This window comes from Cystoisospora suis (genome assembly GCF_002600585.1).
Source record: "Cystoisospora suis strain Wien I chromosome Unknown contig_3067, whole genome shotgun sequence".
NCBI classification, from domain to species: domain Eukaryota; phylum Apicomplexa; class Conoidasida; order Eucoccidiorida; family Sarcocystidae; genus Cystoisospora; species Cystoisospora suis.
This window is the reverse complement of record NW_027155862.1, coordinates 1-21981: the sequence shown is the minus strand read 5'-3', so window position 1 is coordinate 21981 and position 21981 is coordinate 1. Positions and strand designations below refer to the sequence as shown.

Here is a 21981-nt window from a genome sequence, read left to right as displayed (position 1 = left end):
CAGCCAATGTCTTCTGCGCAACAAAAGACCGGCTCGTGGCTGAGCTTTTCATCTGTTGACACTGTGTGCGAGTCCGAGCCCGATCCTATCGTGTTATTGCCTCCGAGGTGGCTTCCAAGACCGTACGACAAAGGATTGACAGGTGGAGGAGAATTATGAGCGGGGTACGGGTCCGGTACCCCGCACGAGACGGGAGAGGGGTAGTACAACGTAACTCGGAAACGGACAGTTGACATTTCCGGAAAATCATGGTAAATGCTTGTTTGAGCAAAGGCCAGTGCCATGGCTGGTCGAGCGATCGCCATGTCGCTCCCAAAGTGTGGCCAACCAATAAGACGTCAGATCACACAGCCCGTTCTGGAGAACGAACTGCTGATTACGACAGCCGGATACGGAAGACGAAGCTATTAGCGGAGGTGTGACTCGTTCAACTTGATGACCACGTTTGAAAGCTTGAATGAGTACGGAGACAAGGAGAGATTCCAGCAGTCTGTCCAGGTCTAACCGTGGGAAATTTGAGTCTGAAGACGGGGCCTGGCAACCCCCCTGGGACGTCCGGTGCCCGTGTGACGCAGCACTGTGCTTCTGCATCGGAAAGGTGAGCGCCCGAGTTTGCAGCTGCAGATTCACCCACTGGGAGTGCTCCTAAGACTCTCGGAGCTCGACCTCATCAAAAAATAAGACAGTGGAGAAGACCTCCGGAGCTCCAGATCCAGGATTCTGCTGCCCAAAACCCTATTGCGTAGAAATGCACGACCCTAGTACCCGAGTGCTTGCGAGATCTCTGCAACTATCACTGCGTTTGCAGGAGGAGTGTCGCAGTCAACGAGTAAAAGACTGGTTGCAGTTCTTTTTGGCAAAGCAGCATCCAGTCCAGCATAGTAGAAAAGTTGTCTGTCCACTGGGTACCCGGGCCGTGCGACAGCCTGCCGAAGCGCTCCTGCCCGTCAACTTGTCTGGCAGGTGGTCACAAGCGGAGCACGAAGCTACTCAGCGGACAAAGCGGCCGCTCCGAAGTTGCCTCGAAGTCATGCAGACTGAAGAAAGTTCACCGTGGTGCAGCACGTGACCGCAGTTACAGAAAAGGGACGATGCTTTGGAGAACTTGTCCTCAACAGTCGCCCAGAGTGTCTTGCGTCCTGGTTGTGTCTTGACCAAACACTAGACAAACGGCTTGTCGGATGAAAAAGAAATCCTGACAGCCGAAAAAATTCGACCGCCACGGCAGGCATGCCGTACTAGGTTGTAGTTTTTAACTTGTTTCGGCTCACGAAAGAACAACACTGTAGTCCCGAGAGGGTGTGCGCTGCCCCCCACAGCCGGGGCTGCAGGGAGCGACCAGAGTTGCCGCATTGTCCTGTCCGAGGTGGACCGTCCGCTGTTGACAGCACACCTTTCTTGAGATGCAGACGTCTTTCTACCAAAAGGCTACAAGGTGAGGGCTTGGCACGAAGATCGGGGATGGCTACGGCAAAAATCAGGAAGACATCGCACCAAGATGCTGCCGCCTTCAAATCCCGTGCCGTGCTGGTGTGCCGCAAGCCACACCGGCTTCAACAGCAGCACAACCTCTTCCACAGCTTGCGGCACACTCCTGGCAGTCTCGTCGGACAGGGAGCCGCTTCACATGCACTGTCCACGGGACATCCGTTTCCGCAGTTGACCGCATTTACTGAGGAAGGTGTGCAGCTGCTTTACAAATGGGCGGTCAGTGTTGCAGCACGGGCTCTCCAGGTGTGTTACGCACTTCTCGGCTAAAAGAAAATCCGAAAACTGGCGAGCGGCCCGCCAGCTAGATCGTCGGACGCAATGCAAGCGCTAGACCAGAGAAACTAGATGGACTGGCTTTGAGCAGATCTGCTAACTGAGCCTTTACTCAACAACGACTTCGTAGGCGTGCACGTGCAAACCGCCTCGGCACTCCTGAATCTGGCCTGGGTTCCCACCAGTTCTTGAAGAACGGCCGCTGCTGCTTCCAGATTGGGGAGCGGTTTCAGTTGTGCAACAATCTCGCACCAAGTGCACGGGTGGCAGTTTACGCGGAGGAACGAAAGCGCAGGGATCTGCGCGCCTAGACCGGACCGGGACAGAAGAACCCAAATGGCAACCCCTGGCCATCTAGACTTCAAAGCGTCGTAGAAAGTCCGCGGTTCGGCTGCGCGGCTGTTTGGCTTCCATCATTTGCACTGCAATTCACACCAAGCGGACAGGAACTGTGTTAGCTTTGGCCGGTCGGCACCACCCTGGCGTCCTTGCCTCGGTCAAAGGGTGATTCGGCAGCCTGCTCAGTGGAGAACTCAAATGCTGGCTTTGCTTTCACCCGAGGCTGCAAGGACCTCGCAACCAGAGATATTGCAACAAGTTCTCGCTGGTCGGGGTTCTCGACAAAGCTGTCTTCCTGGCTCCCTGGCCCTCCGCAAAGTCGCCGTGTGCGGGCTGTTGAGGCTTGGGGAAGAGACTCTGCGCCGCTGGCGGTGGTCCTGATTCTCGGGCCCGAAAATCCGAATTCGCATGTTCAAGATTACTGTGACTTTTTGCAGAGCCCGGAAAGTAACCGAGCCAAGACACGAGTATCTGCAGGGGTCCGACGACTTCTGAGGAGGAAGTACCTCGGCAGGCGAAGTCTACAAGTGTAGAAAAAAACGATTCCGAGAGCATGGAATGCTTCCATTTTATCGGTCGCGTTGACCTGAAGGACGGAGCGTAGTGGGGCAGAGCGGGGCCCTTTCGGGCGGACGTACATGCATGGCGGCAACCCGAGTGTCCGAGACTACTTCCGGTCGAAACTGGCGCAACTGTAAGCGCGCGAAGCGTTTCGCGTTTGCTTTCCGTAGGAGGGGAAGGTTTCTCTTGAACCACTTGCTTGAGTCGGAGGCTGCGGAAGTGCGAGCTCGGTTCCACGGCAATCTAACGTCCTGATAGCCCTGGACGGCCACACGGAGCCGCGAGTTGGGCTTTGTCCGCCGCTGGTCGGGAAATACGTGGATCCTTGCTTTCGCCCGACGGCCGCTCGATGGCCGCCAGTTTTCTCGAGATAAGATCTGTGACGTAAAAGCACAGTCGAAGTGGTACCGGCCCCCTGTTTTGTCGACTGGAGCCACTATGACATGTGAAGGACCGTGCGGCACTCGGAACACTTGGGCTTGATCATAGCTCCCCGATGTCTAAATTCCTCTGGATCCTCGCTCACCTGGCTTCAGAGCATGCCCGGTGCTGCAGGTGTGCCGACTGCCGGCCGCCACCGGCTGGCAGAGTAAGGCCCTCTCTGCGAGGTGCTGCCTGATTCTGATGTGGGAGAAGCTTTTTCGTGGACGGGGTGACTCTGTTTCGGCTTCTCAGCTCAATGGTGCTTGTGAAGGGGCCATGACTGCTACCAGGTGTCCGACCAGTGGTGTCGCCCCTCAACTTTCCCGTGGTTTTCAAAATGGCACCTCTCTCGCCACTTGAGCAGCACCCTTTTGTTAACGTGCTGAAAACTTTCCCCTTACACGATGGAGACCTCTGTAGAATTGCAGGAGATGTGACGGAAGAAACCGTAAGGAACGGCACAGGTGACATCCCTCCTTGGAACGTTCATGTGGTTGGCTGGAAACATCATTGCTTTGCTGTGCGCGGAGGTCTAGCAGCTGCCACTCGTTGCCTTCTGGGTCTCCGTACGCTAGACATCACGGCTCTCGGCAGACAGTCCACAGACACGGACTGCGAAGACCTCCTCTCCTGGATCAGTGAAAGGATGACTATACAATAACGGGCCTACCTACTCCCTGTGCCACAGGACAAGCGCCTGGGAGCGCGTGTTATTCGGATTTACGGCATGATCGCGGCCAACAACTTCATTCAGCTGCCTCACGGCAAGGGGAAGCAGAAATCTCTAGGCCTCACCGGCACCTATGTAAGGTGACGCTGTCTCCAGCTGGGCTCGCTTTGGAAAGGTGAAGAGCATTGGGGGGGAGGTTTAGCAGTGTCTCTCTTCGTAGCCAACTGGGTTGTTTTCCATTGAGAGACGGCCGGTCGGTGGGGTTCAGCACTGTAAAGACGGCTCTAGTACACTGATTAGTCGAATGGGCTCTGAAACTCCTCTGGACTGGACAGAGATAATCAGAATGAGTCGGGAGACCATTGTTCCTCCTCCGCAGGTCTACATGCAAATCAAGACAATGAGAACGCGATACTTTGTTATCCACCTGGATATTGTCACGATAGAAACGCTGACCGTGCGCATCACTCTGACCAACATGGTGAAAGAACCCAAGGTGAGGAACTTCGCAACTCTCACGTTTCGCGTATCGCCCGGCCTGGCGAGCTCCTAGACTCCAGACAAAAAATCGACATATACGTCAGTGTCCTGGCATCAGCGGGTTGCAGGCACCAGCGATGTAACTCACTTGCGAAGCTGTTAGACAAGGGGCCGCTCGCAGTATGTGGAACATGCTGGAAGGTCTGGGTGTTGAAGAGCGGCTGTTAGCTCCTGCTGCACACACGAAGAAACCAGAATGTTGGATGCGAATACGGGATGAACTGAGGTCTTACACCTTCGAAACGTCCCCGCCGTACTAGGTCGTATCCCTGAAATGCGTCTTGAGCAGGTGTCTTCAAGGACCATTCAGTACCCCTGCCATCCTTCGGCAGAGGCGTGGACGACGCTCTGTATCAATATATCGACCATTCTTGGGCAGTACACGAGACTCATTCCGAAGGGGATGATTTTGAAGTCCGTTCAAGTGTGTGCGAATATATACTTGCGAGGAATATACACCTCTGATATCCTCTATGTACAAAACGTAAGGCTGGAAGCTGTCGCGAGGATCCTTCGGACATTCGAGTTCAGAATGGCTTTCAATGGGGACGAGCGCCTCTTCCACAATCGCATCCGTCAATACGCAGAAGAGGGTACTGTCCAGCTTGACGGCGTGCTGCACACGCAAAAGCGGCCTCCCTCGCTCCGTCTGCTCTCCAGCGCTGCCTAACCCACTCGTGAAACCGGCTCCCTGCCGGCGGTATGCTTAGCGTCTGCTGAAAGGTTCGGCACCTGCGCTAGCCGCCACAGTCATTGCGTCTGTATCAATCATATACCTACTCGTGGTCATATAGGGTCGGTCGTCCCTTTAGCTAGCAGTCTCCGAAGCTCAGCAGCGCCTTCGTACGCTTTGGGGCGGTACTGCAACCTACCCGTCAGCGTTGCGGGGCTCGTTTATCCGTATGAACTTAGTTTCCTTGTTGAGGCCCAGCCAACGGCTGTCAAAGTGGGAAGGGAAAACGCCAAGGCGTCCCGGCAAGCCAACGGATAGCGGCTGGGCGGTGGTCGGCCCTCGGGTGCTGAGTATCGGATATTTTCCGGGTGTCCTGCAGTAGGCGGGCCTTTATTGCCATGTCGACCGTTGTCGCAGCCAGGTCACATGGAAAGCGGCTCCTGGAGGGGCTGCCAGCGGGCATATGTTTCTCGCGTTACCGCTCGTTATGCGGCTCCAATTTTACAAATGAACTAAATACACGGGCACGGACAGCGGCTGCTGACCAACAAGTAAAGTGTGTGGGACTGTGCTGCATCGTGCCATCATGTTTTACGTGCTTACGCCAGATGCTGCCCCAAGGCATGCGGCTGTCTAGTAAGACAACCATAGACGAGTGCGAGTGGATGTATATCCCATTAGGGGCCCGGCCGGAAAACGTCGAGCCAATCACGGTGGACGAGCATGACAGCGAGCGGCAAGCCGGTTACTGGTCTGACACCCCGGACGACACACAGGCAACAACAGATGGACTAGAAGCATTCACGCGGGAAGATGAGCCGGGGGAAAGCAAAGGGAAGGACACAGGTGACGAGGCCGGGAGCGCAGGGGCGTGTGGAGCCAGCGGGACAGATATCATGCAGCTAGGCGTTCCACTGTCTGCGGAGCTTTTCAGTCACGGCTTTCTTCTCAAGGTTCGTCTCCCAGATGCCGCCCGGCTTCCTTGGACCCAGTACGAAATGGTATTCAATGGCAATAACCGCAGAGCGTTGCATCTGGCAACGTCGAACGTAGTGGCTTTGAATTGTCCTTTTCTCAGTCCGGCTGGAGCTTGCACTGGCATTGTCATGTGTCAGAAACTGTTGCGACCCGCATTCCAGTTTGACACAAGCCTTCCGAGTGTGTCTACATCCGGAGAGTTTCTTCGAGACCATGTACAGCAAGCGGGACTTCCGAGTTACTGTACTATCTTGTGATCTCCTTCTCACAACGCAGTTCTTTTGACATGCAGAACTGCCTGGAGTCCACCCTTACGTTTCTAGGTAGTAGGTGTATCTGTGTACACGTACGGCGACACCGGCTACCTCAGCACGGAAGAATACCCCAACTCCTGGACGGAGCGAGAGTACGGTTGTCCGAAGTGCACGGAGCATTGGTTCCTGGCGCTGCTTGCTTCATACGATGCAGTTCGACCAAAAGTGAAGTCGCAGCCCTTGCTGGAGGACATCCCAGTCGGCTGTCAGTACTTGCATTGCGTGTGATGGGACGGAAGCCCAGCGTCACCAACCAAGTTTTTTCGTCTCAGTTTATGTAGCCCCTTCAGATGATAATGCACTCTGCGAATGTTGGTGCGCCTGCCCGGCGGTTCTCCTGCACGTCAGAACCATTCTTTCCGCTCTGCGTTTAGGCCATTCGAATGATGGGCATTCCAGTAAGAGCGGCGAACCGGCAACGCCATGCCATGTGGGCTGGCGTCAACAAATTTATCGTTGCTCAAGCTTCGACACTAGTTCAATTCGACCTAGCAACGGGTAGGAACCGGAACAAGACGCAAGAAGCAGTCTGTGTAACACGCTGGTACCGAGAGTGAAGACCATAGACCGTGTTCCTGCGGATGCAAAAGTGGTGCGCTTGTACGCACTGCCTTCTGGAGCAGCAGAAGGCGATCAGTGACATCGCGCAGCCGAGAGAGACATGTGCGAGCGGGGAAGGCCTCCTTCGCTTCAAGACCGTTTGTCTCTTTTCTCCTGGTTGCGGGCCTGTTACTCAAGGCGCGCAGCAATGTCTGTTTGGCCATTCTGCATCAATTGACCTTCTCGAGGTCAGCTCAAACTTCGCCCTGGCCGCCACAGTTCAAAACGACAAAACCGAAACGCCAGCACCTCAGATCAGGTAACTTCATGGATGGGCTGGACTGTTGTAAGCTCTCGTTCAGTGTAGCGGGCCTTTCACAAGAGAGAATCAGGATTCCTAATTCATCTGATATCCGTACTCCTAAACGCAAAGTGGACAGGCTTGAACTAGAGCAATTCACCTGCCGGTCCGTCAGTAGCCTTTCTCTGGCCTCCCATACCAAACGTATACGCCAAGCTGACCAAGTTTGTCTCGATAAGGTCCAACTTAGTCTCAAACGCCAAGGAGACGAGAGTGGCGACAGCGACAAAAACACGAAACCTCTCGATAGAAACCACAGAAGACGAACGTACATGCGGGGCTCAGACGTCACCTCGCTTCAGTGGTAACGCCTTTGACAAATGGTAGTTCAGGACCGTGTCGGATGTCGTATACAAATGGGAAGTGACTTTCTGTCCGCCCTTGAGGGTTGCGCTGCTTCCGCTCAAGCAGTCCTCTGCTGTGCTCCCTCTGCCGTGTATCATCTCAGACTCTGGTCGCTGTCGAGCGAGAATCCTTTCTGCGCGGCGGTGAGCATGGAATACCCGCTTACGGCTTCGACCAAATGGCAAGAGGCATGATACTTCCTGTCGCTCTGGCTGATCCGGGAACAATGACTGATGCTGGTAGCAGCTGAAGAGCTTTGGCTACTGAAGACACCAGGCATACTATCGATTGTCTCTCGTTGTAGTGTTCATGGTTACCAGGCCTCACTTCTCGGGGATTGCTCGTTGACACTAGCCACCGGCCACATTTGGCTGCGCTGCCCTCAGTGGACATTCCTGCCGCTCTCTGCGGCGTCCAAGTTCCTGTGAGTTGTAGGTGCCAAGGCACAACGGCAGACAACGGGGCTCAGTGGGTGACACAGGTATTTCGGGGAATCATCGTGCGGTGGTTGATTATGCAGATCCTCCAGTGCCCTTCCCTTACCGACGTCCGCGTTTTTCAGTTCGACAATCAGTGCCGCCGCATGGTGGTAAGGAGATGCCTTGAAGCAGAACGGCCGACTTTGCTTCTTAGTCACAAGCTGAGAATTTCTTCTGCTAGCTACCCACCAGTGACAGGGACGTACCGGGTGCGGTAGGAACACTGACGGTACTCGGAAGCGACGCTGCACAGCTTAGTATGCTTTGCATATCAAGCTCGGAGGTTTGCAGAGTGTTGTTCGGGATAGCTGCGAGCTGAGATTGTTTGTTTTATAGGTAGCTGGCCTGGACGCACAGAAACGCCAGCAGTTGCAGGTGTGGGAGTTAAGTAGACTTCGGGCGGATCGACGCTGCAGTTTGCTCGCCCGACAAATTTCAGACTTCGACGTTTCCCGGATTCGTTTCTCTCCTTTCGACGAGTTCTCCCTGGTATCATGTGGCAAGGAGAACATTCGATTTTGGAGGATAAAGGTGAGACGGTTTTCGTCTAAGGCGCCACTGCCGGCTGATGCGGCTTCTCGTGCCCTTGTTTCCCGGCGGCGGGAGCACGTGTAGTTTCGAGAAATAGAACCGTCGAGGTCACCTAGGGGACCACCCGGCTTGCATCGCAACCGGGATGACGGTGCGAATAGGGAGTAACTGTTCCGGTGAACGGAAAAGCTCCTTGAAACAGACCGCTGTCCACCAGCTCGTGTGTAAGTTCCCCCCTCACAGAGAGCTCTGTTCAGTGATCCGAGGAAACCGCCGGAAGGAAGCCTGCCTTGTATTCTTTCATGTTAGCCGTACTGATCTGGGCTGAGTTACGCTGCTTCCCTTTTCTTTGCTTCGTAGAATTCGCACTTGCCAGGGTGCAGCGTAATACTTGAAGCTGCTGCCCGGGCGAATTGCTATACGGATCTTGATTTTGAATGCGGGAGGACGGCCCATCAACTCAGCAGTCGTAAGCCGAAAATCCACATACGTTCTGGCAAGTTTTTTTCGCTGTATGGGAAGAGCAGACGCTGCTTCGCAGGGGCACTCGCCTTCTTTGGTACCCGGAGTCCTGTCGCTTGAAATCGACGCTCCTCCCACCGCCGCGGAAAGCTCCACTGCCTGACCGAGTGCGGGGAGACACGGCGTGCCCGAGAGCTTGCATCGCCTGGAGATTTGCCGGCACTACTGAAGATCGTCTTTGGTAGTTCCGTCGCCATATGTTCGAAAGCTTCTCGAGATACCTCCGGGACGCGGGGCAGCTGAGTTGCAAGTACCTCACTCCCGTGTTGCGCACTGGGCCACGGTAATACTCGACAGAATGCATCTGGCCTCGTGTGTCCGCAAAGAGTATTAGCTAGGGTCTGGCTTGGTGTTGCCCGAACGTGTTATGTGCACTGCGATTTCTTGCAGATTCTCAGGCCCGGTGGTCAACGCCTGGTCGTGTCTTCGTGTCGTCCACCTCGGGCTGCGTCGCGCAGGTGCTGTGTGAGATGAATATGGCTTGCCAGTTTGGTTGTTGTTGCGACAAAAAGGGTTGAGAACACAGACTGGATAAAAACCCAGAGTGGGGTGATTGCCAAGCTCTGTCCGCAGCTGCGTTGCATAAAATGTAGCTCTTTGTACTTTTGCCGGACAGTTGGTTTTTGGCATATCGAACAGAGGAAGACATGTATGCGATTCGTGTCTTGTGCACTCCGGCTGTGGTGCGTTCGCGGTATGCACACAAGTGAGCACCTGAACAGCTGACCCGTGTGGCCATCTTTGTTGTCCCCTCAGGTAGATTATGTTTCCCGACAGCTTCAGCGAATCTACAAGCTGCACGCGGGACCCATCTGGTCCCTTACTGTCAGCGACGCGTTCTGTACCACGGCTTCTGAAGACGGATACGTCCGGTATGTATACACGCGACGAGTTACCTCAGTACTGAAGGAAAAACCCCGCCTTTCCTTGTTTTCATGTATGAGGGCAACTGCTGTCACCAGGTGGTGTGCAGTCTGTTCTGACGCAGAAGGACCAAAGAGAACGGGCTTTCCTGTGTAAGTTACTCGCAGGGTGTGGCCCCTGACGTTCCAGAGTTGCTACATGCACGCGCAGAGCCACGAGGCCCCGGCGGTTGGCGTTGATGGCTCCGAGGATGGGCTTCAGTTGCTTTGCACCTCAGCGGATGGAAGTGTGGGGCTGCTAAACCTGAACGGCCAGCACTACAAGCCACTTCTTAGGACACATGCCAGACCCATTCGGGACGCAGCAGTAAGCGGTGAGAGTTGCAGAGGAGACAGCAAGAGGGAAAGGCCCAGACCCTTACACCTACGTTGTAGATAGGGACTACGGACAGAGAGAGAGAGAGCCTAGAATAGGAGGCGAGCTTGGGATTGTGGGCGTACGAGTAGTCAGAAGTCATAGTAGACGACTGCAGCAGACAAGAAGAAGGAAACTAAACAAAAGAAAGAAGATGCCTCCAAAACAATCAGGCGACTGGCCGGGATTAAAGAATCATGGATCGCGAAGCGTCAGAACTTCTTCACCGTAAGGATAGCTACAGAAGAGTTTCCCAGGGCTCCAGGCTCTACAGTATCACGCTCACACTGGTGAAGACCCTGCACAGCCCGTATGTGCAGGCTTGCAATGTGACTGCTGAATGGACAGCGTTTTCCATACAGTATTGCTGACGCGGCTGGGCACGGGCTGCTTTCTTTCCTAGCCTGTATGCAGAAGCAGTACAGACTTTCGGTGCGGGCTCCAGCCAGCCTCACCCCAGGGACCCCCGTGCTTGCATTCCCACGTGCCGACGCCCCAGCACACCTAACATGATCGACAAACATTTGTTTGTAGCCCCTGCTGCGCCAAGAGGCCATGGACGGTGGAAACCCGGTCAGTGGGCTTTTCCAGTTTCCTTTTCCCCTTCGTCGAGTACCTGATGCTGCTGTATGGGGCTGACAAACTACCGGGGTACCCGCGGGCGGGCTCCGCCGGCCGATTAGGAACACTGGGACTGTGACTGACATTGGAACGACTGTGCCGTTAGCTAGCTGGTGATTTAGAAGTCTGGTCTGCTCAAAGCACGGAGTTCTGTAACAACTCACCACTTCTCCGATGCGCGTCTGGCACTGTGAGATCGAATGTTGTACGAGCTCCCTGTGTCAAATCGGGTGCTCTGTCGCTTTCATCCCTTTGTGTTCCCAGACCTTCTGTTCCTCCCGCCTATATGTATATCGGTCTTCTGTCGCCTGCCCTCTGCGTTGTTTTTGCAGAAGCATGGAGGGAGCTGTACACGGTCTCTACAGATCGCTCGATCCGAGTCTGGTCACTACCTGAATTGTACGAGGTGAATCTTTTGCAAAACACTGACTTGGCGAGCTTTACTGATGCTAGGTTTACCCCTGCGTCTTTGGGCTGGGCGTCGTGAGTTTTCCCCTATTTCCCAGCTACCTATCTGCTTATTTAGCCAGCCCGTGTCACAACGATGCCGACTGTACCCTCTCGCTGCTCTCCTCTGTCGGTACCATGCCTCTCGCCCTCGTAACCGCCTTGTACTCCGCCATGTTTTCTCCGCTCACTTTTAATGAGCAAGTCCGGCTTCTAGCAAGGAAGAGAACAGCGATGTTTCTCTGTCTGACTTCAGGTGCTCTTGGCTACAGTTTGCTTCTAGCCATGTTGTGATTCTTTTCGTTCTTTGAACTTTCTTGCCCACCTAGAAAGACGACCTCCTGCCCTTCCATCGCCACATGAAGTCGCACGTCTCAGCCGGTTGTCGCGGTACTAATTTCTCCTTACGCCGAGACTCTGACGCAATCTGGAAGGGAAAGAAATCTCTCATTCCTCACATCTGGGCGCCCGAAGCTTAGTTGACCGCCCCCGCAGTCTGATGCTCATAGATCCAAACATATACACAAGTATTCCTTTTCACCTCAAGGGCACTGCGCACACAGTTCTTTTGTATATCCGGCTTCTTGGGTACTACAATGTCCAATATGGTCCGAAGAGGACTTTGTAAGAGTGATTCCGGAGTGGTGCGGAAATATCCTTGACACACGGAATATTTTTCATTAGGTGCTTTGCTAAAGCAGAGCATGCTACCTGGATAGTCAACTTTCCCTCCATGGTGTGATTTTCTCAGGCCTTCGAGTTTCAATCCTCTGTGGACCAGCCAAGCTGCATCGCCTGCCACCCTCTGGAGCGCGTGCTCGCTGTGGGGTTCGAAAGTGGAGCTCTGCGGGTCTTCGACATCGATGCTAAACCTCCGCAAGTCCTGCTAGAAGCGCGGCACCATCTACATGCGATTGTGGGTGCTTATTTTGTAAGGAACTGCTCGAAAGATCATAAAGAAAGCCAGGAGGAGCAAAATAAATGCTTAGTCGTAACCGTCGACGCGATCGGAGGTAGGCTTCCCACCAGGCAGAGCACCTGAAGCCCTTGTAGAAAAGCTTCTGCGTTGACAGGCAGATCGCGACTAAGAGCCGCGTACGGGTGACTCTGGCTGAAAGAGAAATACGACAAAACTGGTGTTGCTCTCTATTGTATGGTTCCTGTGACGTTAGCGAAGCGTTTGCTTCCCCGCCTGTTTAGGGTGTTGGTTTTCGTCTGTGATGGAAACAATATATAGCTTCACAGCTTCACTTCCAGGCGTGGCCTGCCTCTCTTTTTGATTCCCCGCTCACTTTCTGTGCTGTCTCGCTTCGTCCTTCTTTTTGTCGGTATGGCATCTTGAGCGCAGCCTAGTTGAAGAATGAAGTGCAGTCGAAGGTCTTCGTCTTTTTAGCGTTACGAAGAGCGTCACGTCGGGAGCTGCGTCAACTGAAACTCTCTCGGCTACAGACTTGCTGTTTGTTTTCTGAGACCTCTGTTATTTTCTCAGTCATTTCGGTACACGATGAGAGACTTGAATATCAGCTCTCCAAGCGCCTGGAGAATCCAGGCGTTCACGTCCCTCCTCGCGAGATCCCCCCCTTGGCGTTCAGCCCCGATGGACAGTTCGTGGCTCGATACTTCGACCCACGTCGTATCTGCTGTTTTTTCTTCCCTGACTTCGACTACAGAGCGAAGGTCTGCCTTCCACGAAAGGGAGGGGGCCCTTCAGGCGGGGGTGGAAGAGCACTGTCTGGTAACGGTGTAACCGATGAGAGGAGAAAAGACGGAGTGACGGGAAAAAGAGTCATAACAGCTTACGGATTCGCGTCAAGTGGTAACGGGGTGCTCGTGGTCTGTTCAAGTGACTCGGTGATGCGAATCTACGATCTTTCTGAGGCGGTAGGTCCTGACAAACTCTTAGCCAGAATAGTACACTGGTAGGAAGGCATTCACGCTACAGCAGCTCATTAGACGGCTCAGCTGCATAACAGGTCTTGATTACCAGGGAGAACTATACAAAGTCAGAAAAGAAAAGCCTCGGAAGTCCCCAGTCAGGTCCTGCTCAACCGGTCTTTCTTCTCGGAGCTTTTCTGTCAGCAGAACTACTCTGAGGCATGCGTTTAGTCTTTGACTCCACCAAGTGCGCGCCGATGAGCGTGTCTCTTTCGGTACGTGTGCTTGAGCGGATCTGTCATCAGGAGACTCTGCGGGCAGGAGATCCATGCGTTTGCGTGGCTCAGTGATGAAGCAAGCATATCTCTATATGCATTCACACACGGCCAAGTGACTAGGGGATCACCTCTGTAGAAACGTGTCAAGCCTCGCTGTGGAGCCAGCTCTTAGAGTTGTTTCTCTTGTGAGAATGATCGGGATCTGGCACTATGTCTTTGCTTCTGTTTCTCAAGGAAGATTGCATGCGTGATTGTCCCGATGACGATGACGATTTCCTTGGGGCCACGTCTCCCAGTTGGTCTCCGCGGAGTGTCACGACAGCTGGCGGAGCCTCGAGGCGCAGTCGGAGCGTCTCAGGAGGCGTGTGCGGCTCTTCTCCAAGAACGACAAACTTGCTGATTCGCCCATCCTCAGCTAGAAGTGTTACGAGTACCCGGAGTGCGAGCCTGGTGTTTGGTGCCTCTCGAAACCAAATGCCTACGTGGGTCTCCGGTGGCAGTAGTCTTCCTTCTCGTAGCTTGACCTGCGTAAGGGAAATCGCGCTGATGAGTGGTTCTATCTCTTCTGTATGCCTTACATTCTTTGATCTTCACGCGCAAAGAAAGCTCCTGTATGGCGACGAACAGGACCTGGAGGAGCGGAATGAACCAGGAAAGACGGTGAACAGTCAGGGTTTACCTCAGATTGCCATGACAGCGGGAAGTGACAGGGCGCTCAAGGTAGGTGAAGGGAAGCAAGTTGTTTATAATCTGACGTGACTGAGAGGGAACTTGGAACTTTGAGTGGGATGCAGCCATGTTTCAGCTGAACACGCGGGGAGCGTACACGAGTATACGGATGTGTCGGAAAACAGGCGTATTCGCATACATTGGTACAGTCAGTTGTTATACCTGTGCATGCACCTGCACATGTGTTCCCAAGCACGTATGCATACGCCTCTCTACATGCATAAGTCCATGTGATCGGCGTGGAAATAGCCTGACGCCGAGTGACTGGCAGGGCTAACCAAACTTGCTCGCCGTATTGTCGGATTGCTACATGGGGGCTTACGTTGCGTCTCTTTTCTTCTTGTTTCCCCTCAGCTGTGGAATTTGGAAACATCAGCCTGTCGAGAGCGCGAAAGGCGTCTCCAGGCGATCCGATCTGTTTCGCTCGGGTCTTCGTGCCGACGTGGTCGCTTACAAAGCCAGACACAAAGCGCTTGTCTCCGAACTCCTGTATCTACCAACCCTCCTTCTCACTTGTCTTCGTCACTAGCTATGCCTCGGCTAGCCTCTTCGGAGTCAGAAGCTGTACTACCTCCATTTCAGTCATTCTCAGGACACCTCCAGTCACCTTTCAAGTTGCTCCTTTGCGGAGACCTCGTAGTGTCAATAAGTCCCGTGGACGTCATACTTTGGAGTTTTCGTCATCGGGAGCTGGAGGCTCTTTTGGGTCAACTTGTACCTCTTGAGTTTCCTCAGTTTCTCCCCTTTCCTCCTCACGAGGCCCCCACGTCAGTGGGACAGGATTCGGGACCTCAGTCTGCAAGCACCACTCAGAAAGCAGAGAGTGCTACAAAGCTTGATACTATCAACTCAAACACTGCCCCTCTCCCACCACAAGATCCTTTCTCGTCTGCTGTCGGGCCTAATAGACAACAAAGCCCACCTAGCATTTGCCGTAGTCATTCGTCTCAAGGAAATAGTGGTGGTAACATGCCGTTAGTCCAGATGACCTGCGGATCCGCAGAACAAGTGCGAAAGGTCGGAGGCGCAGCAGGGGAGGAGACAATCGTAACAAGAAGAGAGCACCAACACACTTGCGTTCTGAAGACAGATACATCCCGGAGGGGTTCCGGGTGTTCATCTTCAGACAGCTGCTCCCCTGTCAATCCGCCTTCTGTTTCCGATGAGCTATGTGGGGATCTTGCACAAAATTCACAACTCTTTCCGAAGAAAACTGGAAAAGTTAAAGGTCCCATCGGTTTCGGTTTTGATTCGTCGCCGCAGAATGACATTACTTCTTCTCCTCCCTTCTGTCCACTTCAAACTCAAGACAGTCGCTCCCATGTCGCTCCTTTCTCTTCCTCTCAACAAAGCTGTGGTTCTTCTCAACCTCCATCTTCCCACTCCCATGAGGGGATTTCTAAGTGTCCCAACCGACCTTCTTCTTTTTCTTCATCTTGCTCTTCGACAGCACGTGTTGTTCCGGTAGAAAACGATTCAAAGGAAATGGAAGTCTCTCACGTTGCACACGTAGAGCCAGGAGACTCTTCGCATTCAGCTCAGATACGTCATATCGTAGGGGCGACTGTCGCTGCATGCCGGGGGGGTTGTATATGGAAGGCTCAACAAGGTAGGCCTGGAGTTAGTATTCGGAAGGAAATGGTTCTGAATGGAGTAGGAGACACCTCCGTGAATGACGTACTTTCTTCCATTCCAGCTGAGAAGAAAGGAAACTGTCCATGTCGAGAACGTAGGATGCACTGAAGTAATTTGGAATGGAGCAGTTGCGTGTATGTAGTCTGTACACCTGAATGACAGTACAAGGCTTGACAGGAGACCGGACCTCGAGTTAGGCAGTGGATGTCCTTTTCGTATGGTGGGGGAGCTATCTACACCCACGCCCGGCGACGCGGACGCATCTTACCTAACTCAGCGTACATGTTTTCCGTTTTACAACACGAGAAGGTCCACTCCATGTTACATTGAGCTTGCTGTATGGAACGCGTCGTACTCCAGACGACCACGTAACAGCTCATGGTGTCTGGAGTCTCAGTCTTCCATCACTACAGTCTTTCCAAGGCTTCGAGAGAGGAAAAATTGAAAGAAACGGGAGGCCTGTGCCGACATTTGTAGTCTATCATAAGTGTCGGAGTTGTCTGTTCGGTTCTCGTAGCCCGTTTTTACTTATAGTCGTCTCCCCTGTACGCTTATAAGAGGAGATGCCCCCTGCCGTGCGCAGGCGTACGCATTTGAAGTGAAGCACTTGTATCAGTTCCCGTTGCAACGCACCCATCTGTGGTATACCCTGTCACCAGGTGGACACTTCTTTATGGGTTTGTCGTAAGGTATATGATTCTATACAGACATATGTTGGGCTTTTTCTCTACACGACCTGGGTGTTTTGTTTCCTAAAATGGTCCCTTGAGATGTTGCTTGTGTGTGTACAGAACTGCTATGCTACGCCGTAGGAGAGTGGGTTTTAGTAGAGCGTTTGAATGTGAATAGTCGGTACGACGAGGAAGGGAAGTGTCTTGGCTTGCTTCCTTCCCTCGGCTATGCTTCTTCTTCGCTTTCTCAAGGGACTCGTAGTATGGTTTGGCGTCGACCACAGCACCAGACGCAACAGGAGAAAGACGAGTGTCGTTTAGCTTCTCTTTGCATGCGACACCGTAGTGACAGACAATCCATGACGTATACAAGCCCTAGATCTCACAGCTCACATCAAGCTTGCAAATTTCCGAAGGAGCGTTGGGGCAGCCGTCATACAAGCCGTGTACAGAGCGGGCTCAGTTCCTCTTGTCCGAGGAGCTTTTCTGGAGCAGTATGTAGTAGAGACAACTCGGGCGGGAAAGGATGGAGGAGCGACAGAAAACCAGTAAATCAGTTGGGAGGGGAACTATCCGGAGTGTGGGAAGAGAGCTGGGGAAAACAAGATCGATTTGGAGTGTGTAAAGACAGCCGGCTCGGCCCCGTCTTGACAATGGCTTTGAACCAAAAAGGCAATCTTTTGGCGACTATCCACACCGCGCGTCAGTCGACATGTATACGTGGACAAAGGACTTGTGATACATAATCGTCTTCACACGGGTGTGGTCGGGAATGATGCAGCGTTGCGTGCGACCATCATGTCTTTAGAGCGGGTTCAGCATCTCCAGGCATATAGACTTATATCGTATATAGGCTTACAGACTTCGACTTGACCATAATAGACATCAGAAGACTCAATGCTACTGAGAGGAGCACCAGGGACCAGGCACAGTGCGCAATACTGCTGTTACACTCATGACCCTTCTATTCTCTGCAGTACGTGTACCCGTTGTAAGGGCTGTCATCCGACGGGGTGCTCTGGGTTGTGAGGAATAGCTTCGTAACCAGGTAGTAACCGGGCGACACGAAGGAATGGGGTCATGGCTGTACTTCGGTTTTCTCGATGCTTATGCTTCGTGAGTCGGTGAGGGACAGAGACAAGAAGGCACCGAGTGTTTTTCTTCAGAGAGCTGCAATCAGGATTCACCATATATGTACAGTAGACAGTGGGCTCGCAACAATCTTCTCTAGTCATAGGTGCTATCCCAGGATGGACAGGCAGTGCCGACTGTACATGCATCGGAGCGTGAGAGGTCTCGTGGCGGCGTTGTGGAGCTTATCGACTTTCTTGCAAAGACACTGTACTGTCAGGACGGGGCACGTATGAGAATGCGACGGGTTGTCAGTGTCTCTATGCCCATGTGATGGGACATATCACAAACATACACGAACAGCGTGAACAGTCCGTGCCTCGGAGGTGTCAGGTTCTCTTCATGAGTTAGCGATTGACAAGGCGAGAGGAAACTTCTGTAGTGGTGCTTGTTTGCTGCTCATTCATCTCCGGTCTGTAGAAGCGCTCAGTGACTGTGAGGGCAAAGACATGCTACAGTTCCGTTCTCCTAAAACTGAACCTGTTTCCCCAGGCCGCTTTCCCCCAGCCGGCGAAAAGGGGAATGAAACCGCTGGACGTACACCTGAAGACTGGGATGATGACAGTAGCGAACCAGCGGGGCGTATTGACAAGGTCGTCGCAGTTTGGAGACTGGAAGATTGCACTCTCGCTCGAATGGCTCCTCTCCCCAGAGCTTGGTATTCAGATTTCCCTACCGTTCACACAGGCGAAAGTGTACCAAGGTCTTTCTCCCCGGCCCTTGTTTTCTGCGGCGCAGAGTACCTTGTTTGTGCAGGTAATCTGGGCTGAGGAGTTTACAGTCAAGGCTGTTTCCCGTAAAAGCAAACTCTTTCTGAAGAAGATTGTCCTTGAGAAGCAAATAGCCGAACAGTCATACAAACGTCTGCTCTCGTGTGATTCTTTTCTCGGGTGTTTTATTGTGAAAGGTTCGCAATGCCAGTGGAGAACCGACATTGTGTATTTCGATCGTGGCCTCGATCGAAGTACACGGAGAAGGAACGACAGGGTCCGGAAAAAAACCAGAAGGCAAGACAGAAGGAACGCTGAGAAAGCGTTGTTGAAGAGTCGCTTGGCATGTGTTTTCTTATCTGCCTTCAACATTTGTGTACCTGTATTCAGGTGCATCGAATCGCCCTCATCTTGATGTTTTCCTGGTAGAAGATTTCCTCAAAGTCTCTCCTCCTTCTTACCGCTCCGGGGTCTCTTCTCCGTACCCGCCGAACGCGTCTCATCCTACACCAGCGGTTGGAGCTGTTGTGGATGCCCCTATTGTTCGCTTGCTTACACGTACAAAGTTTGATGACGTTGAGATCGTTTACATCGCGCCTCGGGCTGCTATTTTCTGGAGAATAGATATTGTCCATACACTCCACGATGGAAGGGATGATGAGGATACAGTGAACACAAGGTCCTTACAAGATCGACGGGAAGAGACACCACGTCTTCCTTGTGTAGACTGCGAGAAAGAAGGTGAGTGAACTGAAAAGAAAGAAGAAACGAGAGAAAATCAACCGGTACCTGGGGCGGCTTCACACAACCTGTTAGCAAGAGGACAGATAACTGCGGCTATGGCTGTAGAGTAAATCGTGCAGCCCGATCTACGTCGACGAAAAGTGCCATCCGAACTTGCTGCATCATGTGTGATGTGGCGAGCGGAAGAAACACGTGTAGTTCTGGAGGTTTCTTTTTTTCTTTCTTTCACTTCTTCGCATGCAGAGCGCCTGACGATTCGGCACAAATTAGCCTTACAATTCCAGTTCACGGAAATGCCGTGGCGCATGCGAGATGACCCGAATCTTTGCTATACCACCGGTTGCCTTACTCGCCGAGGGGGCTCGTCAACGACAACTCTCCTTCTCTTAGCTACAAATGCTGTAAGTGAAATGATCGCATGGGACGCCTACTATATTCGACTCAGACTCACGATGAGGGTAAAATCCGTCTTACTGTGCTACAGTGAAAGAGGCCTCAAGAGTTGTAGTCCCAAACATAAGGCGTAGGGAACTCAGGCGTGTATACATACTTTAGCTCATGTTTTGTGAGGGGAGGGCCAATAGATTTCGGTATCCTTGGAGCGATCTTCAATTTCAGCTTACTGAAGGAGAAGAGTGTGCTCTGGTATAGCTGAGGGCTGCAACCAACTGTCTTTCTGGAATGAACACGTGATGAGATAGAATGAGAAGAGAAGCTAGGACACAGGGGGGCATGGACAGGAGGAAACGACATACGACTTCCTCCATGCAGAAATCAAGACTAGTGTTGGTGATAGTAGAGAAGTAAAGTGTCTAGGCTGCAAAGAAGGTAAATAGAATGAAATTTGTTTCAGGCAGGCAGTAGAAACTCCCACGTTTGAATATGTTGAGTTCTGAACAGGACAGTCCATTTTCAAGACTTCTTGCCATCTTTCCATCTATCTCGCTCACTGTGGGTTACGCTTCACATGACTGCCTAGGATGTATAAAGACAGCCGAAAGCTGCTTTCACGTGTAGAACTTCCAGAGAGAAAGATTTAGGCTTTCGCTTGCTGGCTTCTACTACGAAATGCAGGGCTATATATACGGTGTCGACTTCGATACAAACACGCTGATTTTTGAACTCCAAGTGGCCACGGATGAGCCCGTGAGTAAGTACGTGCTCTGCGCTGCGTTGCGCTGTTCTCCTCCGTGCGGCTTATATCTATAAGAAAGGTTTTTCTCCTTCGCAACCTAACTGCAGGCTCTGTTCTATCCCTTCCTTTTTCTCTTGAGTGTTAGGAGGTTGTCCCGACTCACTCCACCCCGGGGAGAAGAAAAGAGATAACCCCTACTCTTGTATGCTGTTCTATCAACCGTAAACCCTAGGCCCTGTATCCAACTAGGCAGTCGTGCTTGCTAGAACCCCGCCTTTTTGTTCAGCGTCCCATGCCTTATCGTGGAACCCCAATCTCAAGCTAGTATGTTGTTTCCATCGTCGTAGAAAGGAGGGGACCAGCTCGGGGATTGCAGGGACTAAGCCGTAGTTGGTGTCAGAAGACCTAAGGCCATACATTAACGACAGCTTCCCAACGGAACCATGAGTAGCACGTCTACTCCGGTTAATGTTTGAAGAGCTGCTGGTCGGCTTCTTTCTCCTTCCGAAGGAGATTTTGTTGTGCTTCTTGTCCGGGGCTTAACCAGTAGAGAGGAGGGGAGAGCTCTGATAGGTTTGACTCTCTTTCAGTTGCAGTTACTATCTGGTTATCGTCTCGATGCTAGGAACAGACACGCATGCCTGTAACAATCTCTCAGCTTGACGCATGTATCTGCCATACATCTGAGAGCGATTCTTTTGTATCTTTTCCGTAACACTGTAGAACTCTCATACTTCTGGTACCACGGGGGATGCCTACGCATTTTGATGAGCAGAGCAGCGGACCTACTACGCAGGCGCTCTTTTCGACATGGTACAATCTTGCCGTTATGGTTTGCTTTGTTTTCTCTTGGCTGTCTTCAAAAGCCTGCATAGCGTGTGACAAGGCGCAAGAACTCTTCTGCGGCTTGCGAGCCTCTCTCAGCCGTTGGAGCGTTGATCTCCTCGCTCTCGTCCCAACACCAGGGTAAGCGCGGGCCGGTCATTCCTTAATTATTTTCCCATCTACGTAGCCGCCTTCTTCGCGGCACAACGTTTGTGAAGCCAAAGACTACATCGCATTTGCATAGAAAGAGCGTCTCTTTCCGACTTTCAAGTGTCCTTCCGTCTTCCTATGGTAAACAAATTGAGATCTAGCATCTCTCGGGAGAGAGAAGAATCGTACACGAGACTGAAGTTTTGTCCTGAGTTCTTTGATTTCTGAAGATCTGTCGGAGCTAAGTAAATTTGCACGCGCACATGTTCTCGACGATGTTAGAGAATGACTCACGTAACCCCACCACATAGTTCTAGCGGTGCACCGGAATATCTACCCGGGGTGTTTCGGCGCTTTTCACGACACGCAGTCATTATACACAAGTCTGTGTACTTGTGCACGCCTCCGAATAGACGTGTATGCCTGTGCTTGTGGATATACCTACATGCTAGAACAAACAGACTTCACAGTGCGTGCCTGTCTACACTAGCCATGTAGGGCAGCTCTCTAGGTAGGAGTGCGGGATAGTTGTTCCATCGTAACTGAGGTGTAATTCCTCTACGCACCCATCCAGTTAACCAAGAGGTACAGCAACAAAGCTGACATGCCAGCTGTTCAGCTCTGCTTCGAAACCCAACAACTCAGATGCTCTAACCCCACACTCATACTCCGTTAAGACTCCGTAGGCACTCAGCAAACACATACGGAGACC

At 52.5% G+C, this 21981-nt stretch overlaps 2 protein-coding genes across 2 annotated transcripts; one reads left to right on the top strand and one right to left on the bottom strand.

Moving 5' to 3' along the window:
• Window positions 1-7: 7 nt before the first annotated feature.
• On the bottom strand, window positions 8-1438 carry CSUI_006143 (uncharacterized protein). The gene has a single exon (XM_068066308.1). It carries the CDS (start codon window positions 589-591, stop codon window positions 247-249), a length of 345 nt encoding a protein of 114 aa, XP_067921717.1. The 5' UTR covers window positions 592-1438; the 3' UTR covers window positions 8-246.
• A 1986-nt stretch (window positions 1439-3424) lies between these two features.
• Window positions 3425-21264, top strand: CSUI_006142 (wd g-beta repeat-containing protein; the record flags this gene model as incomplete). The annotated part of the gene is made up of 20 exons (XM_068066307.1): window positions 3425-3535; window positions 3776-3897; window positions 4093-4283; window positions 5388-5971; window positions 8324-8518; window positions 8879-8987; window positions 9431-9498; window positions 9797-9912; window positions 10072-10277; window positions 11272-11345; window positions 12138-12399; window positions 12876-13267; window positions 13774-14259; window positions 14623-15877; window positions 16695-17288; window positions 18198-18461; window positions 18806-19156; window positions 19403-19560; window positions 20234-20309; window positions 21161-21264. 20 exons carry the CDS (start codon window positions 3425-3427, stop codon window positions 21262-21264), a joined length of 5718 nt encoding a protein of 1905 aa, XP_067921716.1.
• Between the last annotated feature and the right edge of the window lie 717 nt (window positions 21265-21981).

Bases quoted from the DNA above. Each gene is read 5' to 3' on its own strand.
- CSUI_006143 (XM_068066308.1), bottom strand. From the start codon at position 591: ATGCAGAAGCACAGTGCTGCGTCACACGGGCACCGGACGTCCCAGGGG.